The 16856-nt window shown below is 39.6% G+C and overlaps 1 protein-coding gene across 10 annotated transcripts in view; it reads left to right on the top strand.

Moving 5' to 3' along the window:
• The window catches only part of ELAVL2 (ELAV like RNA binding protein 2), a 173816-nt gene that overhangs the window by 120361 nt on the left and 36599 nt on the right, over positions 1-16856 (top strand). For all 10 annotated transcript variants that reach the window (XM_089487979.1, XM_089487967.1, XM_089487959.1 and 7 more), the window contains one exon: positions 12868-12971. In XM_089487979.1, the coding sequence (XP_089344105.1) occupies positions 12868-12971 (104 nt within the window). The remainder of the gene's footprint in view (positions 1-12867; positions 12972-16856) is intronic.

The following is a 16856-nucleotide window of genomic DNA, read 5'->3' as shown; positions in this document are numbered from 1 at the left end:
ATCCCCTCTATCACAGCTTAGTAATTATTCTGACCTAGAGCTCAGAATTATATTGTTGGTTGACTCATTAAGATATTAATTTGGTAGATTTTTCTAGTGGTTTTACTTAACTTTCTCAACTCCTCAACTGATACTGAAGTTAAAAAATATGATTTCATGCAGTGGTTTTTAACCTGTGGTCCGTAGACCCCCAGGGTACTGTGATGTCCTCAAGGGGTCCACAAAGGCTTGGAGGCTTAAAGGCAGCTTAGTCTGCCTCCTCCTTCAGACCTTATCTCTGAGACATTGGAGAGGAAGACTTTTCTCCTGCTTCTTGCTGCCAGTTTGAGGCTGGAGTGGATTGAACTCTGCTCCTCAGAAGTAGGAGATCACAAAGCACTATCCAAAAAGGGACTTGTGCACAAGGAAATCAGTAACTGTTCCCAAGAAGCAGTGATCACAAAACACTATTCAAAAAAGGGAACTTGCACACATGGAAGTGACAGTCACGATGCAGTGTCCTAAAAGGGGCATATGCACATGGAAGTCAATATCTCTATTCCTCTTTCATGCTCTTCCAGCCTGTGATTCTGTGATACTGTCATACTCTTCAGAATGTTTTGGTGGTATCTGAAATGAACTGAGAAGTAGAAAACAGGCGAAGAGAGGAAGGTTTGAGGTTTGTCTGAGGTGGCCTCGGAGCGAGGCAAAGGTGTTGTGGTGGCAAAGCCAGAAAGGGTGGTATGGGGCTATTGGCAGGAAAGGAGATGGAGAAGAGGAGGAGGGTAAAGAAGATTCAGGGTGGGCAGGTGTAAGTACCCAGTTAACTCTGAATAGGCTAGCGTTAGTACTGAGAAGGGGTGCCAGACCCTTTCCATGCCAGCTTGCTAGTCTCCTTGCTCTTTCATTCCCTCCCTCCCTCCTGATGAATAAGGCAAAAAGTAGTGGGGAAGGGATTGAAGCATTTCTTATAGGAGACTGGACTACTCCCAGCTGGAAAGGAGAGGAGGAAAAGAGAGAGAGAGAGGCAAAGGCTGACTGGCACACTGGCTGTCAGCTCCACTATTACTCAGATGCTCAGCCCACTTCCTCCCCGCAGTAGAGTGGCGCATGACAGCCAATGTTCAAGCCTAGCCAGCTAGCCTTTGCCTCTTGTCATGTGGCTGCTCTACCTTGTGGAGAAGGTGGGCTGAGCAGCCTTCAAGCTTTTCTGCATCTCCTGTGAGGACATCACACACCCTGGGGGGGGGGGGTCCATGGACCATAACGCAAGGATAACTATTTTAACAGATGGTGCAATTAGAGAGATCTTGTAGCACTTTTGAGACTAAAGAAAGAAGTTGGCAGCATGAGCTTTCGTAGACTTAAGTCTATGAAAGCTCATGCTGCCAACTTCTTTCTTTAGTTAGTCTCAAAGGTGCTACAAGATCTCTCTGCATACTATTCTACAGACTAACACTGCTATATCTTTGAATTCTACCAGATGGTGCAGTTGTTAATGGCTTAGTGTTAAGGTGTTGTTGTTTTAAATCTTGACTTAAATCTTGGCAAGTCCATAACAACAAAATATATTTAAAAGGGATCCCTGGTAAAGAAAATGTTTAGAACCACTGATGTAATGAATCAGGTCATTTGAATTTTGTGAAATTCGTTTGCAAGTCTGTGGAGTTGGTACAACAAACATTCAACTCTGACTCCTCTGTTTTTCTTCTGACTCCTTCATAAATATCAAATGTATATTAACTAGTACAGTTGCCCCTCTGTTCTCACGGACTTGAGATCTGAGGTATTGAATGTTCACAGAAGGGCGACCTCCGTTAATTTCAGTGGGGCATGAGCATGTGCTCCAATCAAGCTTATGGGGTTGAATATCGTCGAGTCTCCATTTTTGTCGGGGGATCTGGAGTGGATCCCCCACGAAAACGGAGGACTGACTGTAATACCATATTTACAATAGTAAATGGTAGCATTTCATCTCCCACACGAATCATCAGTCTACTTAGACTAATAGGACATAAAATACAAGTTGAGTCTCCCTTCTCCAGAATTCTGAAATATTCCACAAAAACCCAAACCTTTGTCATGTGTGCATGAAACAGTGACACCTTCACTTTCTGATGGTTCAGTGTATTCATACTTTGCTTCATGCACAAAATTATTTAAAATATTGTATAAAATTACCTTCAGTCTATGTTTATAAGGTATTTTGTTGTTGTTGTTGTTGTTATCCACCCTCAAGTTGATCTCGACCCATGGCGATCCTGTAGATAAGACATCTCCACGACTCCCTATGCTCCACAGCTCTGCTTAGGTTCTGCAAATCCATACCCATGACCTCCTTAATAAAGTCCATCCATCTTGCATGTGGCCTTTCTCTCTTTTTGCTTCCCTCTACCTTCCCTAACATTATAGTTTTTTCCAGTGTGTTGTGCCTCCTGATGATTTGGCCAAAGTATGACAGCCTCAGTCTAGTCATCTTGGCTTCCAGAGAGATTTCGGGTTTGATCTGCTCTAGGAATCATTTGTTTGACTTCTTGGCTGTCCATGGTAATCTCAGCACTCTTCTCCAGCACCACACCTCAAATGAATTAATTCTCTTCTTATCCACTTTCTCAACTGTCCAGCTCTCGCATCCATACATGGTATTAGGGAATACATCGGCTTGTATGATTCTAACCTTCGTGCTCAGTTGTATGTCTTTACTTTTTAGGATATTTTCTAGTTATTTCATACCCCCCCCCCCATTCTTAGTCTTTTTATGATTTCTTGACTGCAGTCCCCTCTCTGATCAATATTTGAAAGATATATGGATTAAAGAATCATATGAAGATGAACCCCAGATTCTAAAAACAGAGATGAAAGGTGCAATTAGAGAAATGGGGAAAAAAATCACCAGGAACAGATTATATTCTAATCAAATTGCTTCAATCCATACTAACAGAATCAACACCAAATGCTAATTAACATATGACAATAGATATGGAAAACAAAGCAATGGCCAACAGATTGGAAATGATCAATATACATCCCCATCCACAAAAAGGAGATACAAAAGACTGCAGCAACTATAGGACCATAGCTTTAATCTCTCATGGAAGCAAAATTCTGCAACATAGACTCCAACCATACATGGAGAGAGAACTCCTAGAGGTGCAAGCAAGATTTGGGAAAAGAAGAAGCATTAGTGACCACTTTGCAAACATATGGTGGCTAATGTAGTGCACCAAGGAATTTCAAAAGAAAATCAGCATATGTTTTATAGACTATCACAAGGCCTTTGCATAGATCACAAAAGACTATGGAACACCCTTAAAAACATGGGAGTGCCAACACATTTGATAGTCCTAATATGGAATATTTACTCAAGATGGGAAGCAGCTGTCAGGACAGAACATGGAGAAACCGAATGGTTCCCAATTGGCAAAGGGGTCAGACAAGACTGCATCCTCTCATCATATCTGTTCAACTTGTATGGAGAACATATTATACAAAAAGCAGGGTTGGACACAGAAGAAGGAAGAGTGAAAATAAGAAGAAGGAATAACAACAGTCTAAAATACACAGACAACACCATACTACTAGCTGAAAACATCAGAGACTTGGAACAACTACTAAGGAAGATCAAGAAGGAAAGTGCAAAGGCAGGCTTATTGTTGAACATAAAGAATTTATAAGGTATACATGAAACATAAATGAATGTTGTATTTAGATCTGGGTCCCACCTCTAAGGTATCGAGGCAAATACAGGTAATCCAAAATCCAAATGACCTTTGGTTCCAAGCATTTTGGATAAGGGAGACTCAACCTGTTTATATATTTGATTTAACATTTCTGAACAAGAAAACTTCCCCAAATTCCCATGAAAGTAAATATGCTGCAAAGTTGGCATTTGATATTGTAATTTTTATTTTGAAACTGGAATTGGAATCGTTACATTCCTGTCAACTCCAACACACCCAAAATTGCTTCCAACTCTGATTTAGCCTTGCTTCTTAGGGTGGATGCCTGTTCTTTGTTCACATTGGGGAAAGCAGGATAATAAAAGCATACTGAGACTGTCTCAGGATAATAAATATTAACATTGGAGGTTATGTACCACATTACTCTGTTTTCAGGCAAGTTCATCTGTGTGATTTTGGTTAGGGGGACAGGGTGTGAAAACTTTTTGGAGACAGGGTGTGAGAACTTTTTGGAGCAGAATCTCTGGGTTTGTAGAGCAGAAAAATAGCTGATTTGAGAAAGAGATGAGGGAAGAATGGAAAAGAAGGGGAAGTGAGTGAGAGAGTGATAGGGTGCATTGGGAGATGCTTAGTTAGAGTCTAGGGTCCTCAAGCAGTCAAGACCCTTTCAGAATATCAGGCTGTTTAGGCCTGAAAAGCAGATACCTCTTCCTCTTTGCTATTATAGAAGGGAGATGTTTGGAATGGGAGTACATTGAGACTCTCTTCTGTAATTCCTTTACTGTTTATATTCTGTACTGGTTTCAGTTTACAAGGTGGTTCAGAAAGAATGGCACAAAACCAAGTAACAACAGTTTTATTTTTGTGGCATGCTTTTTGAATCACACAGTATATTTTTGTATCACATGCATTTTTATATTATTTAGGGATGAGGAGCAGTAAATCTCTTTGCAATTATTTAGTGTGTTTATGCTAGGCTCTTGAAAAATTTTTTCTTTAAACTCCATTATTGTTATTGTTGTTATTTGGTTTCTTTCTCCACACCACTATCCCTCTGTCCCAATACTTTTCCTTATTCTTCTTTTTACCCACCACCCTTATTCAGTGAATCTAGACACACAATTTGCAGGGTATGGTAAGGCTGATGCTTAGCGTAAAGGTATTTTTTTTGGGGGGGGGGGCTCTTTATATCTTAAAACAGTGTTTACCAAAGTGGGCAGTACTGTCCCTTGAGGGATGCTGGAAAGATATGGGGCACAGCGAGGTTAAAGGGTGCAGCATGGGGTCCTTACACCAAAGTATTGGAGCACAAGAAAGACAAGGGGAGCTAGCAAGTTTTAGGACCATCGTGGGGATGAGGAGCACATGGTGGCAGGGGAAAAGCAACAGCCAAAAGGTGCTTACACATTTTGATCTGAAGGAAAAGCGGTATACAAATAAAAATTATTATTATTATTATTATTATTATTATTATTATTAAACTTTGTTAGCATTAGGACAGCCTCCCCCAACCTAAGAGTTTGTAGATGTGTTTGAATCCAGCCATTCCCAAGCAATAATAATTGGGATGCAACTTCCCACATTTTTTGCCATCCATGCAGATGGGCAGGGCAGGACAGTGGAACCAAACCCCTGAAAATGGGAAGGGTTTGCTGTATTTTGAATCTTCCCTTTCAAATCAGGGCTCTAAACTCCCTGAAATGTCACTACATCAATCCTTTTGATGGTTGGTCTCCCTCTACAACCTCACCAGGGGTATTCCCTTTTCTTCTCCTTGGCCTTATTGGATTCTGACAACAGAAATCTCCTTTCAGGGCTGGGGTGCCCATCTTGATGGGCAGTCAACCCAAGGGACTTGGTCCAAGATGGAATCCACTTTCAACACCTTGAAAATGTTGGCTGTCATCAAAGCCATCTGTAGATCTCCTCAGTGCAGCATGGCACTTTCACTCCACATATTCTGGCTTTCCTTTCCTCTGTAGCAGAGAGAGGACTCTCACTCTCTTCAGTAAAATGTTATTTATCGGCTATTTCTTGGCACTGTCAACAATTGGGCAATCCTCGTTTCTCTGGCCCTCTCATCAAAACCTTCCTAAGAGGTTACCAAAACCTTTACCCTCCTGTACTTCCTCTACCTCTGATGTGGAGCCTACAACAGGTCTTGGCTCAACTTTCTAGCCCCCCCATTTGAGCCAATGGCCACCTGTGACATCAGGCTTCTCACCTGGGAAATAGCCTTGGTGGCGCAATGGTTAAATCCTGGTAGTGCAGCCACTGACTCACAAACCACAAGGTTGTGAGTCAGGATTGACTCAGCCTGGCATCCTTCCAAGGTCGCTAAAATGAGTACCTAGCTTGTTGGGGACAATTAGCTTACAGTTGTAAACTGCTTAGAGAGAGCTTAGTGCATTATGAAGTGGTATATAAATGAAGCTAATAGTGTTATTGCTTTTCTGGTGGCAATCACCTCGGCCAGACAGGCCAGTGAACTCTGTGCCCTCCATTCTGACCCTCCCTACATTAGGTTCCATAAGGTTGTTCTTCGCCCTGATATCACCTTAATCCCTAAGGTGGTCTCAGGATTCCACCTCAACCATGACATTAACTTCCCTGCTTCAATGCAAGAATTGTCCTTAACTTCGAGAGGTTGTTTCATTCCTTGGATGTACTCAGGGCATTGGCCTTCTATGTTGATAGAACAGCCCATTTTCATAAGGCCACATGTCTTTTTGTGTGCTTTTCCTCATCTCGCCTGGGATATCAAGTCAAACCTCAGTGTTTTTCTAAATGGTAACTTCTGCCATACATTTGGCTTATGAGCTGGCTGGTACATGCCCTCCATCTCCTCTCAAGGCTCACTTCACAAGATCTACCTCCACATCCACTGCCCTCCTAGCAAGCATTCCCCTCCAAGATGTTTGTCATGCTACGACATGGTCTTCAGCAATCCACCTTTATCTCACACTACAGGATCAAGATCTCAGAGAGATGCTGCCTTTGGAAGAGCTGTCCTTTGGTCCTCTGTTGTGTGACACTACCTCCTCTACTGAGGTTAGACAGCTCACTAAACTCCCATGTGTGTAGGTCACAGAGACCACGAAGAAGAAGGACAGGTTGCTTACCTGTATCTGTATTTCTTTGAGTGGTCATCTGTGCCCTTACACAACCTGCCCTTCCTCCCCTCTTGTGTTACTTCACTCCTTTTATGGTCCTGCTGCTGCGGACTTTGAACTGGGCTGTGGACAGTATAGGGAGGCATGTAGGGAGGGTCTACTACCAAAACACCAACTGACTGCTTTGGAAGCTCTGAATTAGTACTGTGCAGGTGCATTACATCCCATGTGTATAAGTTCACAGAAGACCACCTGAAGAAACACAGTTACAGGTACGCAACCTGTCCTTTTATTTTGTCAGACATTGGGTTTATTTAATTTTCTGTTTGCTGCTATGGATGAGGTTAATGTTGCTCTTTGTCTTTAGTTGTAGTTTGTTTTACTGATGCGTTATTATATATACCTGTTGTAAGGCACCTTGACCCTTCTAATTTTGTATCTGTGTTCTACGAAGGGAGTAAATTAATTTTTTTAAAATAAATATCTGTGGTCGCTGCCTTATATAGGGATATTTGAGTTGTATAGGAAGCCGTTTGACATGGAGTAAAATGCTGCGAATAAGCTATCTATCTATCTATCTATCTATCTATCTATCTATCTATCTATCTATCTAGGGTTATTCTAACAATATACAAAGTTAATTTGAATTCAGTCTTTAGAAAGTTGGTAAGAAACCTACCTAAGAATACTTGCCTGTTTTTGCTTCCATATAGTCTAATTTTCAACTAAGTTCAGTGAAATGCTAAACAAATGCTCCTGGTTTTCACGATTGTCAGTGCACCTTGAAAATATCTCTCCCCTATGGTTCCTGTATGGGTTGAATTATGAGCTTAATGGAATCCGTGAGTCTTGAGGCTCAGGGCTGTTGTTTTTTTAAATTTCTTTTCAGTGCTTCCAATGCCAGTTGTAGCTCATGGGTGCAAAGCAGAACAGTAGTGGTTTTAATTAACCTCCTTGATGCTTGCCTCAAGCTGTATTGTCCTCTGGATGCTGCAAGTAGGCTTGCTCTGTCAGAAGATAATTTTGTTTACAGTAGTTGATATTTTTGCTGGTATTATGGCTCTGCCTTTTCCCTTATGGGTGTGTGAATGTTGGTTTTATGTTTTTATAGAACTATAATCCTTGCCTGATGCACATGGTGCACACCATTCCTCTCTCCTGTATATGATTCTATGTTCACTAGCTTGTCTTAGTTTCTTATTAACATTAGCTTTCAGAGCAGTTGCCATATTAGTCTATTGTGGTGAAGGCAACAGAAATCCTCCTGGTACTTTAAAGGTTCATTATGGTTTTAGCTTTTGTAGGCTGTCACTCATTTTTTGAGATGCATGAAATACTGAGATTATTTGGTGGGTGGTGGTTGTGGTTGTAAATAGTGGGCTTAAATGGTCACAAAATTCTCTGGCAGTTCTAACTAAAGCTTAAATATATAAACATTAACCTCATTGACCATTCACATGAATAAGTGATAATGCAGTTGTTTTGCTTTATTAGTCCTTAGTGTAAACCATTGTCCCAAGTATTCTAAAAAGAATAGAATGAAATATTGGTGAATTCAGATTTAAAATATCCATGCTTAGGTTATACTTTCATTAATTAGGGCACTGTTCCCCAAACCTTTTGGGCGACAGCCCTAGTGCCCCAAACACCTATTTCATCACATTAGGGCTACTATTCTACTGCAAATTCCAAACAATCAATCGCTGCTCTTTTTGCACTCACTCACCTTGAAAGCAGCAACTGAACAGCTGGCTGAACAGTGACAGAAAAGTTTCTCACCTGTGCCAACCTTGCGGGAAAGGCCAGTGCAGGCAAGAGGCCTCTTGGTTGCTGCTCAGGCAGTCTGCATTTTCGATTCAGTATCAAGTGGAGACTTCAAATGGAGATTGTAGTCTGGATTAAATAGTCATAGATATTATCTTACATTTTTGGATTATGTCTACGATTTTGAGACAAATGTTTTGGACTTTATCTCCTAGAATTCCTGACTGTTGGCCCAGGTGGCTAGGACCAAAGTTTGGGAACCATGGCTTCAGGGCATCAAAATGCTATCCCATTGGTTTCTATATCTTGTTTCCAATGTCTGATTGTTGTCCATATATTCTTTTGCCTATAGAATGACTTGTTTACTGTCTGCTTCAAAAGGCTCCTCTGTTTTCCATGTGAAGTTAACTCATCAATATGACATGTTTGCTGTACTCTGACCATTATGTTTAAACTTTCAGTGTTCACTGTGAAGTGCTATTTACAGCCATTTTTGGTGTTGGTAATGGGCTTGGGCAGTGGGCGGAGGTAAGCATACATTTAATCCAAGTGGAGCAGATGGCCTTCATTATTCTTAAGGCAACCCTGGAATAGCAGTTTAATTTATCTTTGATGGCTCTTTCCTTGAAGACCAAGCTTCACAGTTTGGGTGAGCCCCAGAATTGAAAGATGGGGTTTGCAAATACCAAGAGCACTTTCATACAGCTAAAGCTAGTGCACTTACTGATACTGTTCTTGGGAATGTTAGACCTGGCCACGTTGACTCGTGCTTTGGTTACATCTTGTCTAGACTGGGCAGTTTGGTATAATGGTTTGAGCATTGGACTGGAATATGGGAAGGCCAGGGTTTGAATCCTGGCTCTGCCATGGGCAAGTCACACTTTCTCAGCCTCAAAGGATAGCAATGGCAAACCCCCTCTGAAGAAACTTGTCAAGAAAATCCTATGGTATATTTGCCTTAGAGTTGCCATAAGTCAGAAACGACTTGAAGGTACACAACAAGAACAACAAAAAGATTGCTATCACATGCCCTTTGTGAGGCTTCTTTTTAAAGAGTGCTGAGGAACAATGCTTTATTCAGACAGTTGACTGGGGCTGATTACAGCGTCATTGGCTATTGGTCTGTTTTTCATGCACACCTCAAAGTGTTAATTGTGATTTGTAAAAACCTTTCATGACTAGGGGCCAGATTATTTGAAACAGTGAGCTGTTTCAGTCCCATGCACATTTACCTGGATTTTAGGAACCTCTTTCTGTGCATTAATGTAGCAAGTATATTTAGCTGAATCATGGTGTGGGAAGTATATTTAGCTGAATCATGTTGGTGGCTGCTACTGAATCCCTTGCCAAGGAAGCATATCTCTGTTTCTGATGACCTGTTGACAAGCGAAGTCATTTTTGTTGTGACTGGCTTCTGCCCCCCTAAGCTGACTAGTAAATATTATGCAATTGGTTTTACCTGGTTGTTGGTTTTTTCCCCCTTCTTTTGATTAATTCTTACCTGCTATTTTTTTTTTTCTATTTGGTTTTCATTTTATTGAATCTGATTATATTTTAATAGATTTTAATCCTTATGGAAGGACATAATTTCTTACAAAAAGGCACTATTTCTCACAAATAGAACCGACACCTAATAAAATTTTATGGCATTAAAATTTATTCTAGGCATGTTTCAAAATGATGTGCTCTGTTCTGTCATATTGCTGCTTTGGTTCTTCTGAATTTCCTTGTAAAAATAGCAGTGCATTTAGTTTGCTTGTGTTGTGGTCATGCTTTTAAAATCAACCACACAACCACTGATTGTTGGCTTGATTTGGGGAGTACTGGGGATTTAAGAGCTGAACCTTGGTATGTGGGGAGACCAAGAGCAAGAAATTCTGGAAAATTACTTGGAACCATTCTTGCATGAATTTATGCTAGGAATATTCCAGCTATTGAAGCAAATGATCAACACGCTTGCAAAGATCATGAGTATACAGCTTTTAAACTACTTCTGAGAATTTTCTCTACACTACTCCTACTCATTCTTATCTGTGATTCATTGAACAGGATTGATTCTAGAGTAGGATTAAAGACCTTAAATTCCGACTTCACGTAGCAGTGATTAAATTTAATCACAATCCTCTCGATGGTTAAAAATCTTTTAATCATGTAAGAGAAGATTACCTGACTGTTTTATTCCTGTTCTCTTTGAAAAGGCTTTCAGCTTGCTTCATGTTTCAAATTTTGCCTACTGGAATTTTTGAAGGTTATTTTTTGTTGTTTGAAATCTTGTTGTTGAGTTGTAGGATGGTACCAGGCCATGGCCTCAGAGGGAGAGAAGGGGCAGGCAAGCCTAGCCCAGGGAGACCTCCGCCAAGCTTAGCCCAGGGACAGAAGAAGAGCCCTCCCTCCATTTCATGGTGCCATGGTCACGACCTCAAAGGGGAGAATCAGCAGATATAGCTCTGCCAGGTTAGCCCAGGGAGAGAAGAAGGGTCCTCCCTCCATTCATCTGCTATGGCTATAGCCTCACAGGGAGAGGAGAACTGCTGGACCTGATCCCTTTTCCCACTGCCATTCCCTTCTCCTTTTGTGTCATGTCTTTTTAGGTTGCAAACCTGAGGGCAGAGAATTGTCTAACAATTTGTAATCTGCTCTGAGAGCATTTCTAAAGAGCAGGGTATTATTATTATTATTATTATTATTATTATTATTATTATTATGCCTTGGCCATTGTGTACAACCATTTAACAAGGTTGGAAGTATTTCAGCTTTTTCAAACTGATTTCTGGTTGGAAGACAGGGTAAAAATAATTATCAGAGCAGCAGACAGGGATCTCTTCTTGAACTTACAATGACATCTTTTGTTTAGTGTTGAACATGGGTGGAATGCAGTGTCACTCCCCAGCTTTCCACCTATGTCATTCCCACCTTCTTGCACCACTAGCACAAACTCAGCAGATGTTAGAATAAACTTCACACAGTGTAAAGTATAATGGCAGTACAATGGGCCCTTGATATCTGCTGGGGTTTGGTTCTAAGACCAAATGGATACTGAAATCTGTGGATGCTCAAGTCCCATTATATATAATGGTGTCCCTTATATTAAAAGGCAAAATCAAGGTTAGCTTTTTGGAGTGTTTGTGTGTCTGTGTGTGTGTGTGTGAGAGAGAGAGAGAGTGAGTGTTTTTTTCCAAGAAGTCAGTGGTTGAATCCATGGATAAAGAATCCACGAATATGGGGAGCCGACTGTATTGCTAACCTTAGTTTTATCTGTGTATTTATCATACTGCAAATGTTTAGTCTTCGTATGAACTATTCTATATGTCCAGCTTTGCACTGTATTCTACATAATATCATAATGAATTTGATGTAATGCTCCGGTCCTTTCTCATGCACTGTGATTTGTTTCTTGCTATATTTGCAAATGTACATCTTGGTTTGGATCTTGATCCAGAAAAGGCTTCTGATTAAGATAATCGATGGGGTCACATGTCCCTCTTTCAGTCCCCTCTGCTGCTCAGGAGGTCTCCTTATGCTTTGGAACAGATTTTCAAGGAGAAAGGAAAATAAGTGAAACTTACCTGTCTGGTTTCTGTCATTTAAAGAAAGTTAGGATCAAATCTTTACGATGATAATTAATTAATTAATTAATAGTTTTTTTAAATTTTTATCCCACCTCTCCCATAGTATTGAGGCGGCTTTCAACAATAATACAATTTTTACACTGTAAAATACATATAATTCATACAGTATAAAATATAAGTCCCACTGTCCCCTCTCTCCTCACACGCACAAGACTAATTTCAACATAACAACATCACATTACACCCTAAATCCTTAAAACACTCATTAAACCAATCAAAGACAGGGAAGATAAGGCATCTTAGGGTAATTGATGAAGCTGCAAACGTAGCTGCATATGAACAATAACTTAAAAGCAGCGTATTTTATGACAATTTTTATTTTTAAAAAATTAATCATTAGTGCTGATTGTTTTACAAAGCTCCCTGAATAGGATACCCATTTTGCTCCCTTGATGGGGGAAGATAGGGTCTTCTAGATGTTGGAATACAGCTCCCCTCTTCCCTCAGATCCATCTGAACTAGGGAGTTGAGGGCTACCCATTCAATATTCCTCTTCCAAATCAAATTGTGCATGACGTGGGCATCTAATAGTTTGAAAGATTCAGTGAGTGAATGACTAAAAGTTAAATTAGTGACAGCATCTTTTTCTTCAGTGCAAAATCATTTTAACTTTGTTCTGTCAATAAAAGGTTAAGACAAAAATATTGTTGCTTTTTTGCTGTATTATTAATAATTTCTATTTTCTCTTATTTTAATCATCAGGACAGAGCTTGGGATATGGATTTGTGAACTACATTGACCCTAAAGATGCTGAAAAGGCGATTAATACACTGAATGGATTGAGACTCCAAACCAAAACTATAAAAGTATGTAGAAATTAAAAAGAAGAATACAAACATTTATTATATGTAGATACATATGAATATTGAGTCTTATGTATTTTTAGAGAATATCTGTCTTTGGAACTATAGTTGGCTTATTTAGAAGCTATGGTCTTGGATTGTTTGGAATTATATTACTAGTTTGTATATGAAAGTATTTAGAAAAGAATATCTCCATGATGGAGAGGCATTTGCAGACATGCTGAAATGAAATCCTTATATTTTGAAATTTTACATAATGTTATTCCAAGAGTGTTTCTTCATAAATGTGTGCCATTATTTTCTGATTGTTTCCTGGAAAATGTTCTATGACTCCATGGAGCCAAATGCATTGCTATATGTTTTTTGAGCACACATTGCTATATGTTGTCTGAAGAATGTTCACTCACTGAGGTAGTTCTTTGACGAACTCAGTTTTCCAAAGCTCTGTACAGAGTAGAGTAAACAGGATAAATACTGGGAAATTAACATAGCTTTTAACTTGGTTAATTTAAGAGTCAAGTTTGCAACATCGTCAGAGACAGACTACATGTTGTGTATTAATGTTAGCATGGCAGCATATGGAGCAGGGGGTGTAGGTTTGGCAGAAGGGAGTGGAAAAAGAAGATAGCTCTATTCCTTGTTTGTAGTTGACCCCCATATTTCTTCCTCACTTCCTTTGCTTCTTTTCACTTTACAGTCACCCTTCCTTTTTGAGAATATGATACTGTATCGAAGAGTATGATGAGTATGATGAATAATGCCATACAGTGAAGGGTAAAAGAACAAACACAATGTCATCATAATGAAACCAAAGAACAACAGTTTCTCAAACACTAAAAGCTTTTCCTAATCAGAATGGGATGACAGGCTATGACACTAAGATATTATTTCCCCCAGATTGCCTCTTAAGACCAAAGTACTGTCCCTCTATATTTCAGAGAAAGGCTAAGCTGCTCTCTTATTTAAAGTAATGACTGTGAACCCGTGCCCTTAAATCATTTTTTTTTACCAATTTCTAATCCTGTTGCAGCTAAAATACTACATTACCAGATAATGCTACATGTACATACCTGTTTTGAAGTTAGCACTGTGCTGAACAAATGTCTTCTGATATTATAATTACTGCTTTTATCAGTTGCTGTCTTAAATTGTTGAACAGTTAAATGGGTGGGTTAACGCCCTTTTTATTGGCTAATGTGTCTAGGGTTATTGTTTTCCCTATCCCTGTTCTGGAAGTATTTATTTTCTTCATGGGCTTAGAGCACTCAAATATTTCTTGGAACAACCTTTCTGCTGTGTAAGTTTGACTAGCCAAGACTAGTAATGCACTATTGCCATTCTTGAATTTGCATCAGGACTTGACTAGTTGTTCACAGAAAGGGCCTCTCTCTGATTGCAAATTTCTATCATCCAGCAGCAACTCGTAGACATGCCCTTGAATGTGATACAGGAGATTCTATCTGACTCTTATTTTGCCTGACTCAACTGAACGCTCTCTTTCTATCTGCTGATCATAACACACGTGGCTTTGAATTTGATGGGCAGGTCACACCTCTGCTTTCCTGTTTTGTACATGACAACCTTACAGTACTATAAAAGGACATCTTGAGACACCATGAGTTGGCCACTTGAAAGATCCCTAGGTTCTACACAAATTGCCTATTCAGTTCCCCTACAGTTGTTCAGACATGTCCTCGAATCCATAGAACAAATCTTTCTCTTGATAGATCTGTCTAGTAATACAGAGAGGAGATATTCTCCCACCTTCCACAATTCCTTCTCAGTTTCCTGTCTTGATGATATTTACATTGGTGACCATTCAGGATATATACTACATATGCCTTGTCAGATCCTGCTTCAATTATAACTAAATTTGTGATCATTCTGTAAGAGCATATCCCACACAATCCTTGTCAGATACTGGTTGGTGAGATCCTCTCACCTGTCAGTTTCTCATCCCACTTCACATCTAAGATAGAGATGGGGAATTGTTTTTTTGTCTTTAATAGAACTTCTGAAGGGAACCTCAGCACCGGGAAAGGCAGGGGTTTGAACTCCAACCCCCATAATCCTCAGCGTGCATGGCCAATGCCAGGACTTAATTTTGAGTTGTAGTCCAGAGTGTTTGGAGAGCTCATGATTGCATGCCCTTAAATTAGCATGTAAATTGTGAACCTGACTTCTTAGTTTCTCAGCAAAGATTGCTTAGCCTACCTTTTGTTGTACTCTGTTTGCTTGCTCTCTCCTCTTCCTTTCTCTAATAAATATAATCTTGCTTATTTGGATTCTGAAGTTTTGTTGCTTAGTGTGACACACTGAGGATTCATTTTCTGCTTTAATAGTTACCTGAATTATTCTATAGATTTTACACTAAAAAACGATAAAGGCTGTGTCCACCATGACCTCTGAAGTGCTTCCCTGCTAATTTAATAAATCGATTGTTGTGTGGTTTCCTTCCGTGCACAAGCCAGAGAATAATAATTAAAAAAAACTTCATGGCAGTCACCCTGCCTCACTGGGATTGTGCTCCCAGAGGAGCAAAAAATGATATGTGTTCAATCATATTGTAAAATGAAGATAGACAAAAGAGGTCCTGTTAATATAGAAACAGATAAGTAGTAGAACATAATGCACTTAATGCATCAGCCCATCCCATATTCTTCCTTCCATCTAGTTCTAAGCTTGGTGGCTTATTCAGTTATAATCAGTTCTAAACAGAACACAGGGAATGACAAATCGTGTTATAAATATGAAAATCAAGTTGGGGCTTTCCATAAATGTATGTAATGCCCGTAGTTCAAGGTTGTGGAACCCTTTCTCTGTAGATGTTGTCTGCTGGTTGGCAATCTGGGCTGAGGCTGATCTGAGCTGGAGTTCCAACAATAAGTACAGGGCTAGAGGTTTCCCACATTAAAGAAGGGATATTTTTACAACACTGTGTGTGTGTGTGTTTGCATGTGCATGTGAGCCAACATAAATCCGGCGTCTTTCAGTTCACGGTGCAAGTTACTTTCTTTTCCCCAGGGCTAAGAGTGGCCAAATATGCCTTCTTTCTTGTATAGATATTTCCTTTGAGTCACCTTCTCAGTTGACTATTAATGTGTTTATATATAATTATCACCTGTCAAGAGAGTATAGATTTTTTTTTAAAAAAATGCTTCCAATTATGCTTGTAGGTTTGCTTCCTACTCTTGTTATATTCAAAAGTTGTAAAGGCTTTATTACGAGGAAATTATCAGCAGGTGTTTAAAAGGTTTTCTTCAGTTCTTCCACTGTGAAGAGCTAATAATTTCTATTTACTAGAACTAGTTTGAGAGCCAGCATGCTGTAGTGGTTTGAGCAATGAAATACAACTGTGGAGATCAACGTTCAAATCCCCGTTTGGCCATGGAAATCCACTGAGTGCCCTTGGGTAAGTCACATTCTTTCAGCCTCAGAAGATGACAGTGGTAAACTATAGAATAAGCTTGCCAAGAAAACCCTATGATAGATTCACATTAGGGTCACCATAAGTCAGAATGACTTGGAGGAACACAACAACAGAATTGTCTAATTATGAAAATGTTATAATAGTTACACCTTGATTGAAAACAGTATCCTAGTGGTAAGGAATTAAATCCAGATAAGCTTTTTCATGTTTTTTCAAAACTGCAGCCATCCTAACTGTTGAAGAGGCATGCCACTATTAAATTGAAAAAGTGACTTGTTTCTGTGTGACCTACTTTGCTCAGCACAGAATTTTATTTTGAAGTGAAGTTAAAATAAAGGCCATAAAAAAGGAAGAATACACATACGTAGACATTCTATACCTTAAAATAGACCATATGGCATTAAAGTACATTTTTTAGCATCTCCAGGCTTGCTGCAGCAGTTAGTTCAAACAAATAT

This window comes from Sceloporus occidentalis, unplaced genomic scaffold (genome assembly GCF_023333645.1).
Source record: "Sceloporus occidentalis isolate IW3139 unplaced genomic scaffold, rSceOcc1.0.p SCAF_1, whole genome shotgun sequence".
Classification (NCBI taxonomy): Eukaryota; Metazoa; Chordata; class Lepidosauria; order Squamata; family Phrynosomatidae; genus Sceloporus; species Sceloporus occidentalis.
This window is presented reverse-complemented; position numbering and strand designations above follow the sequence as displayed.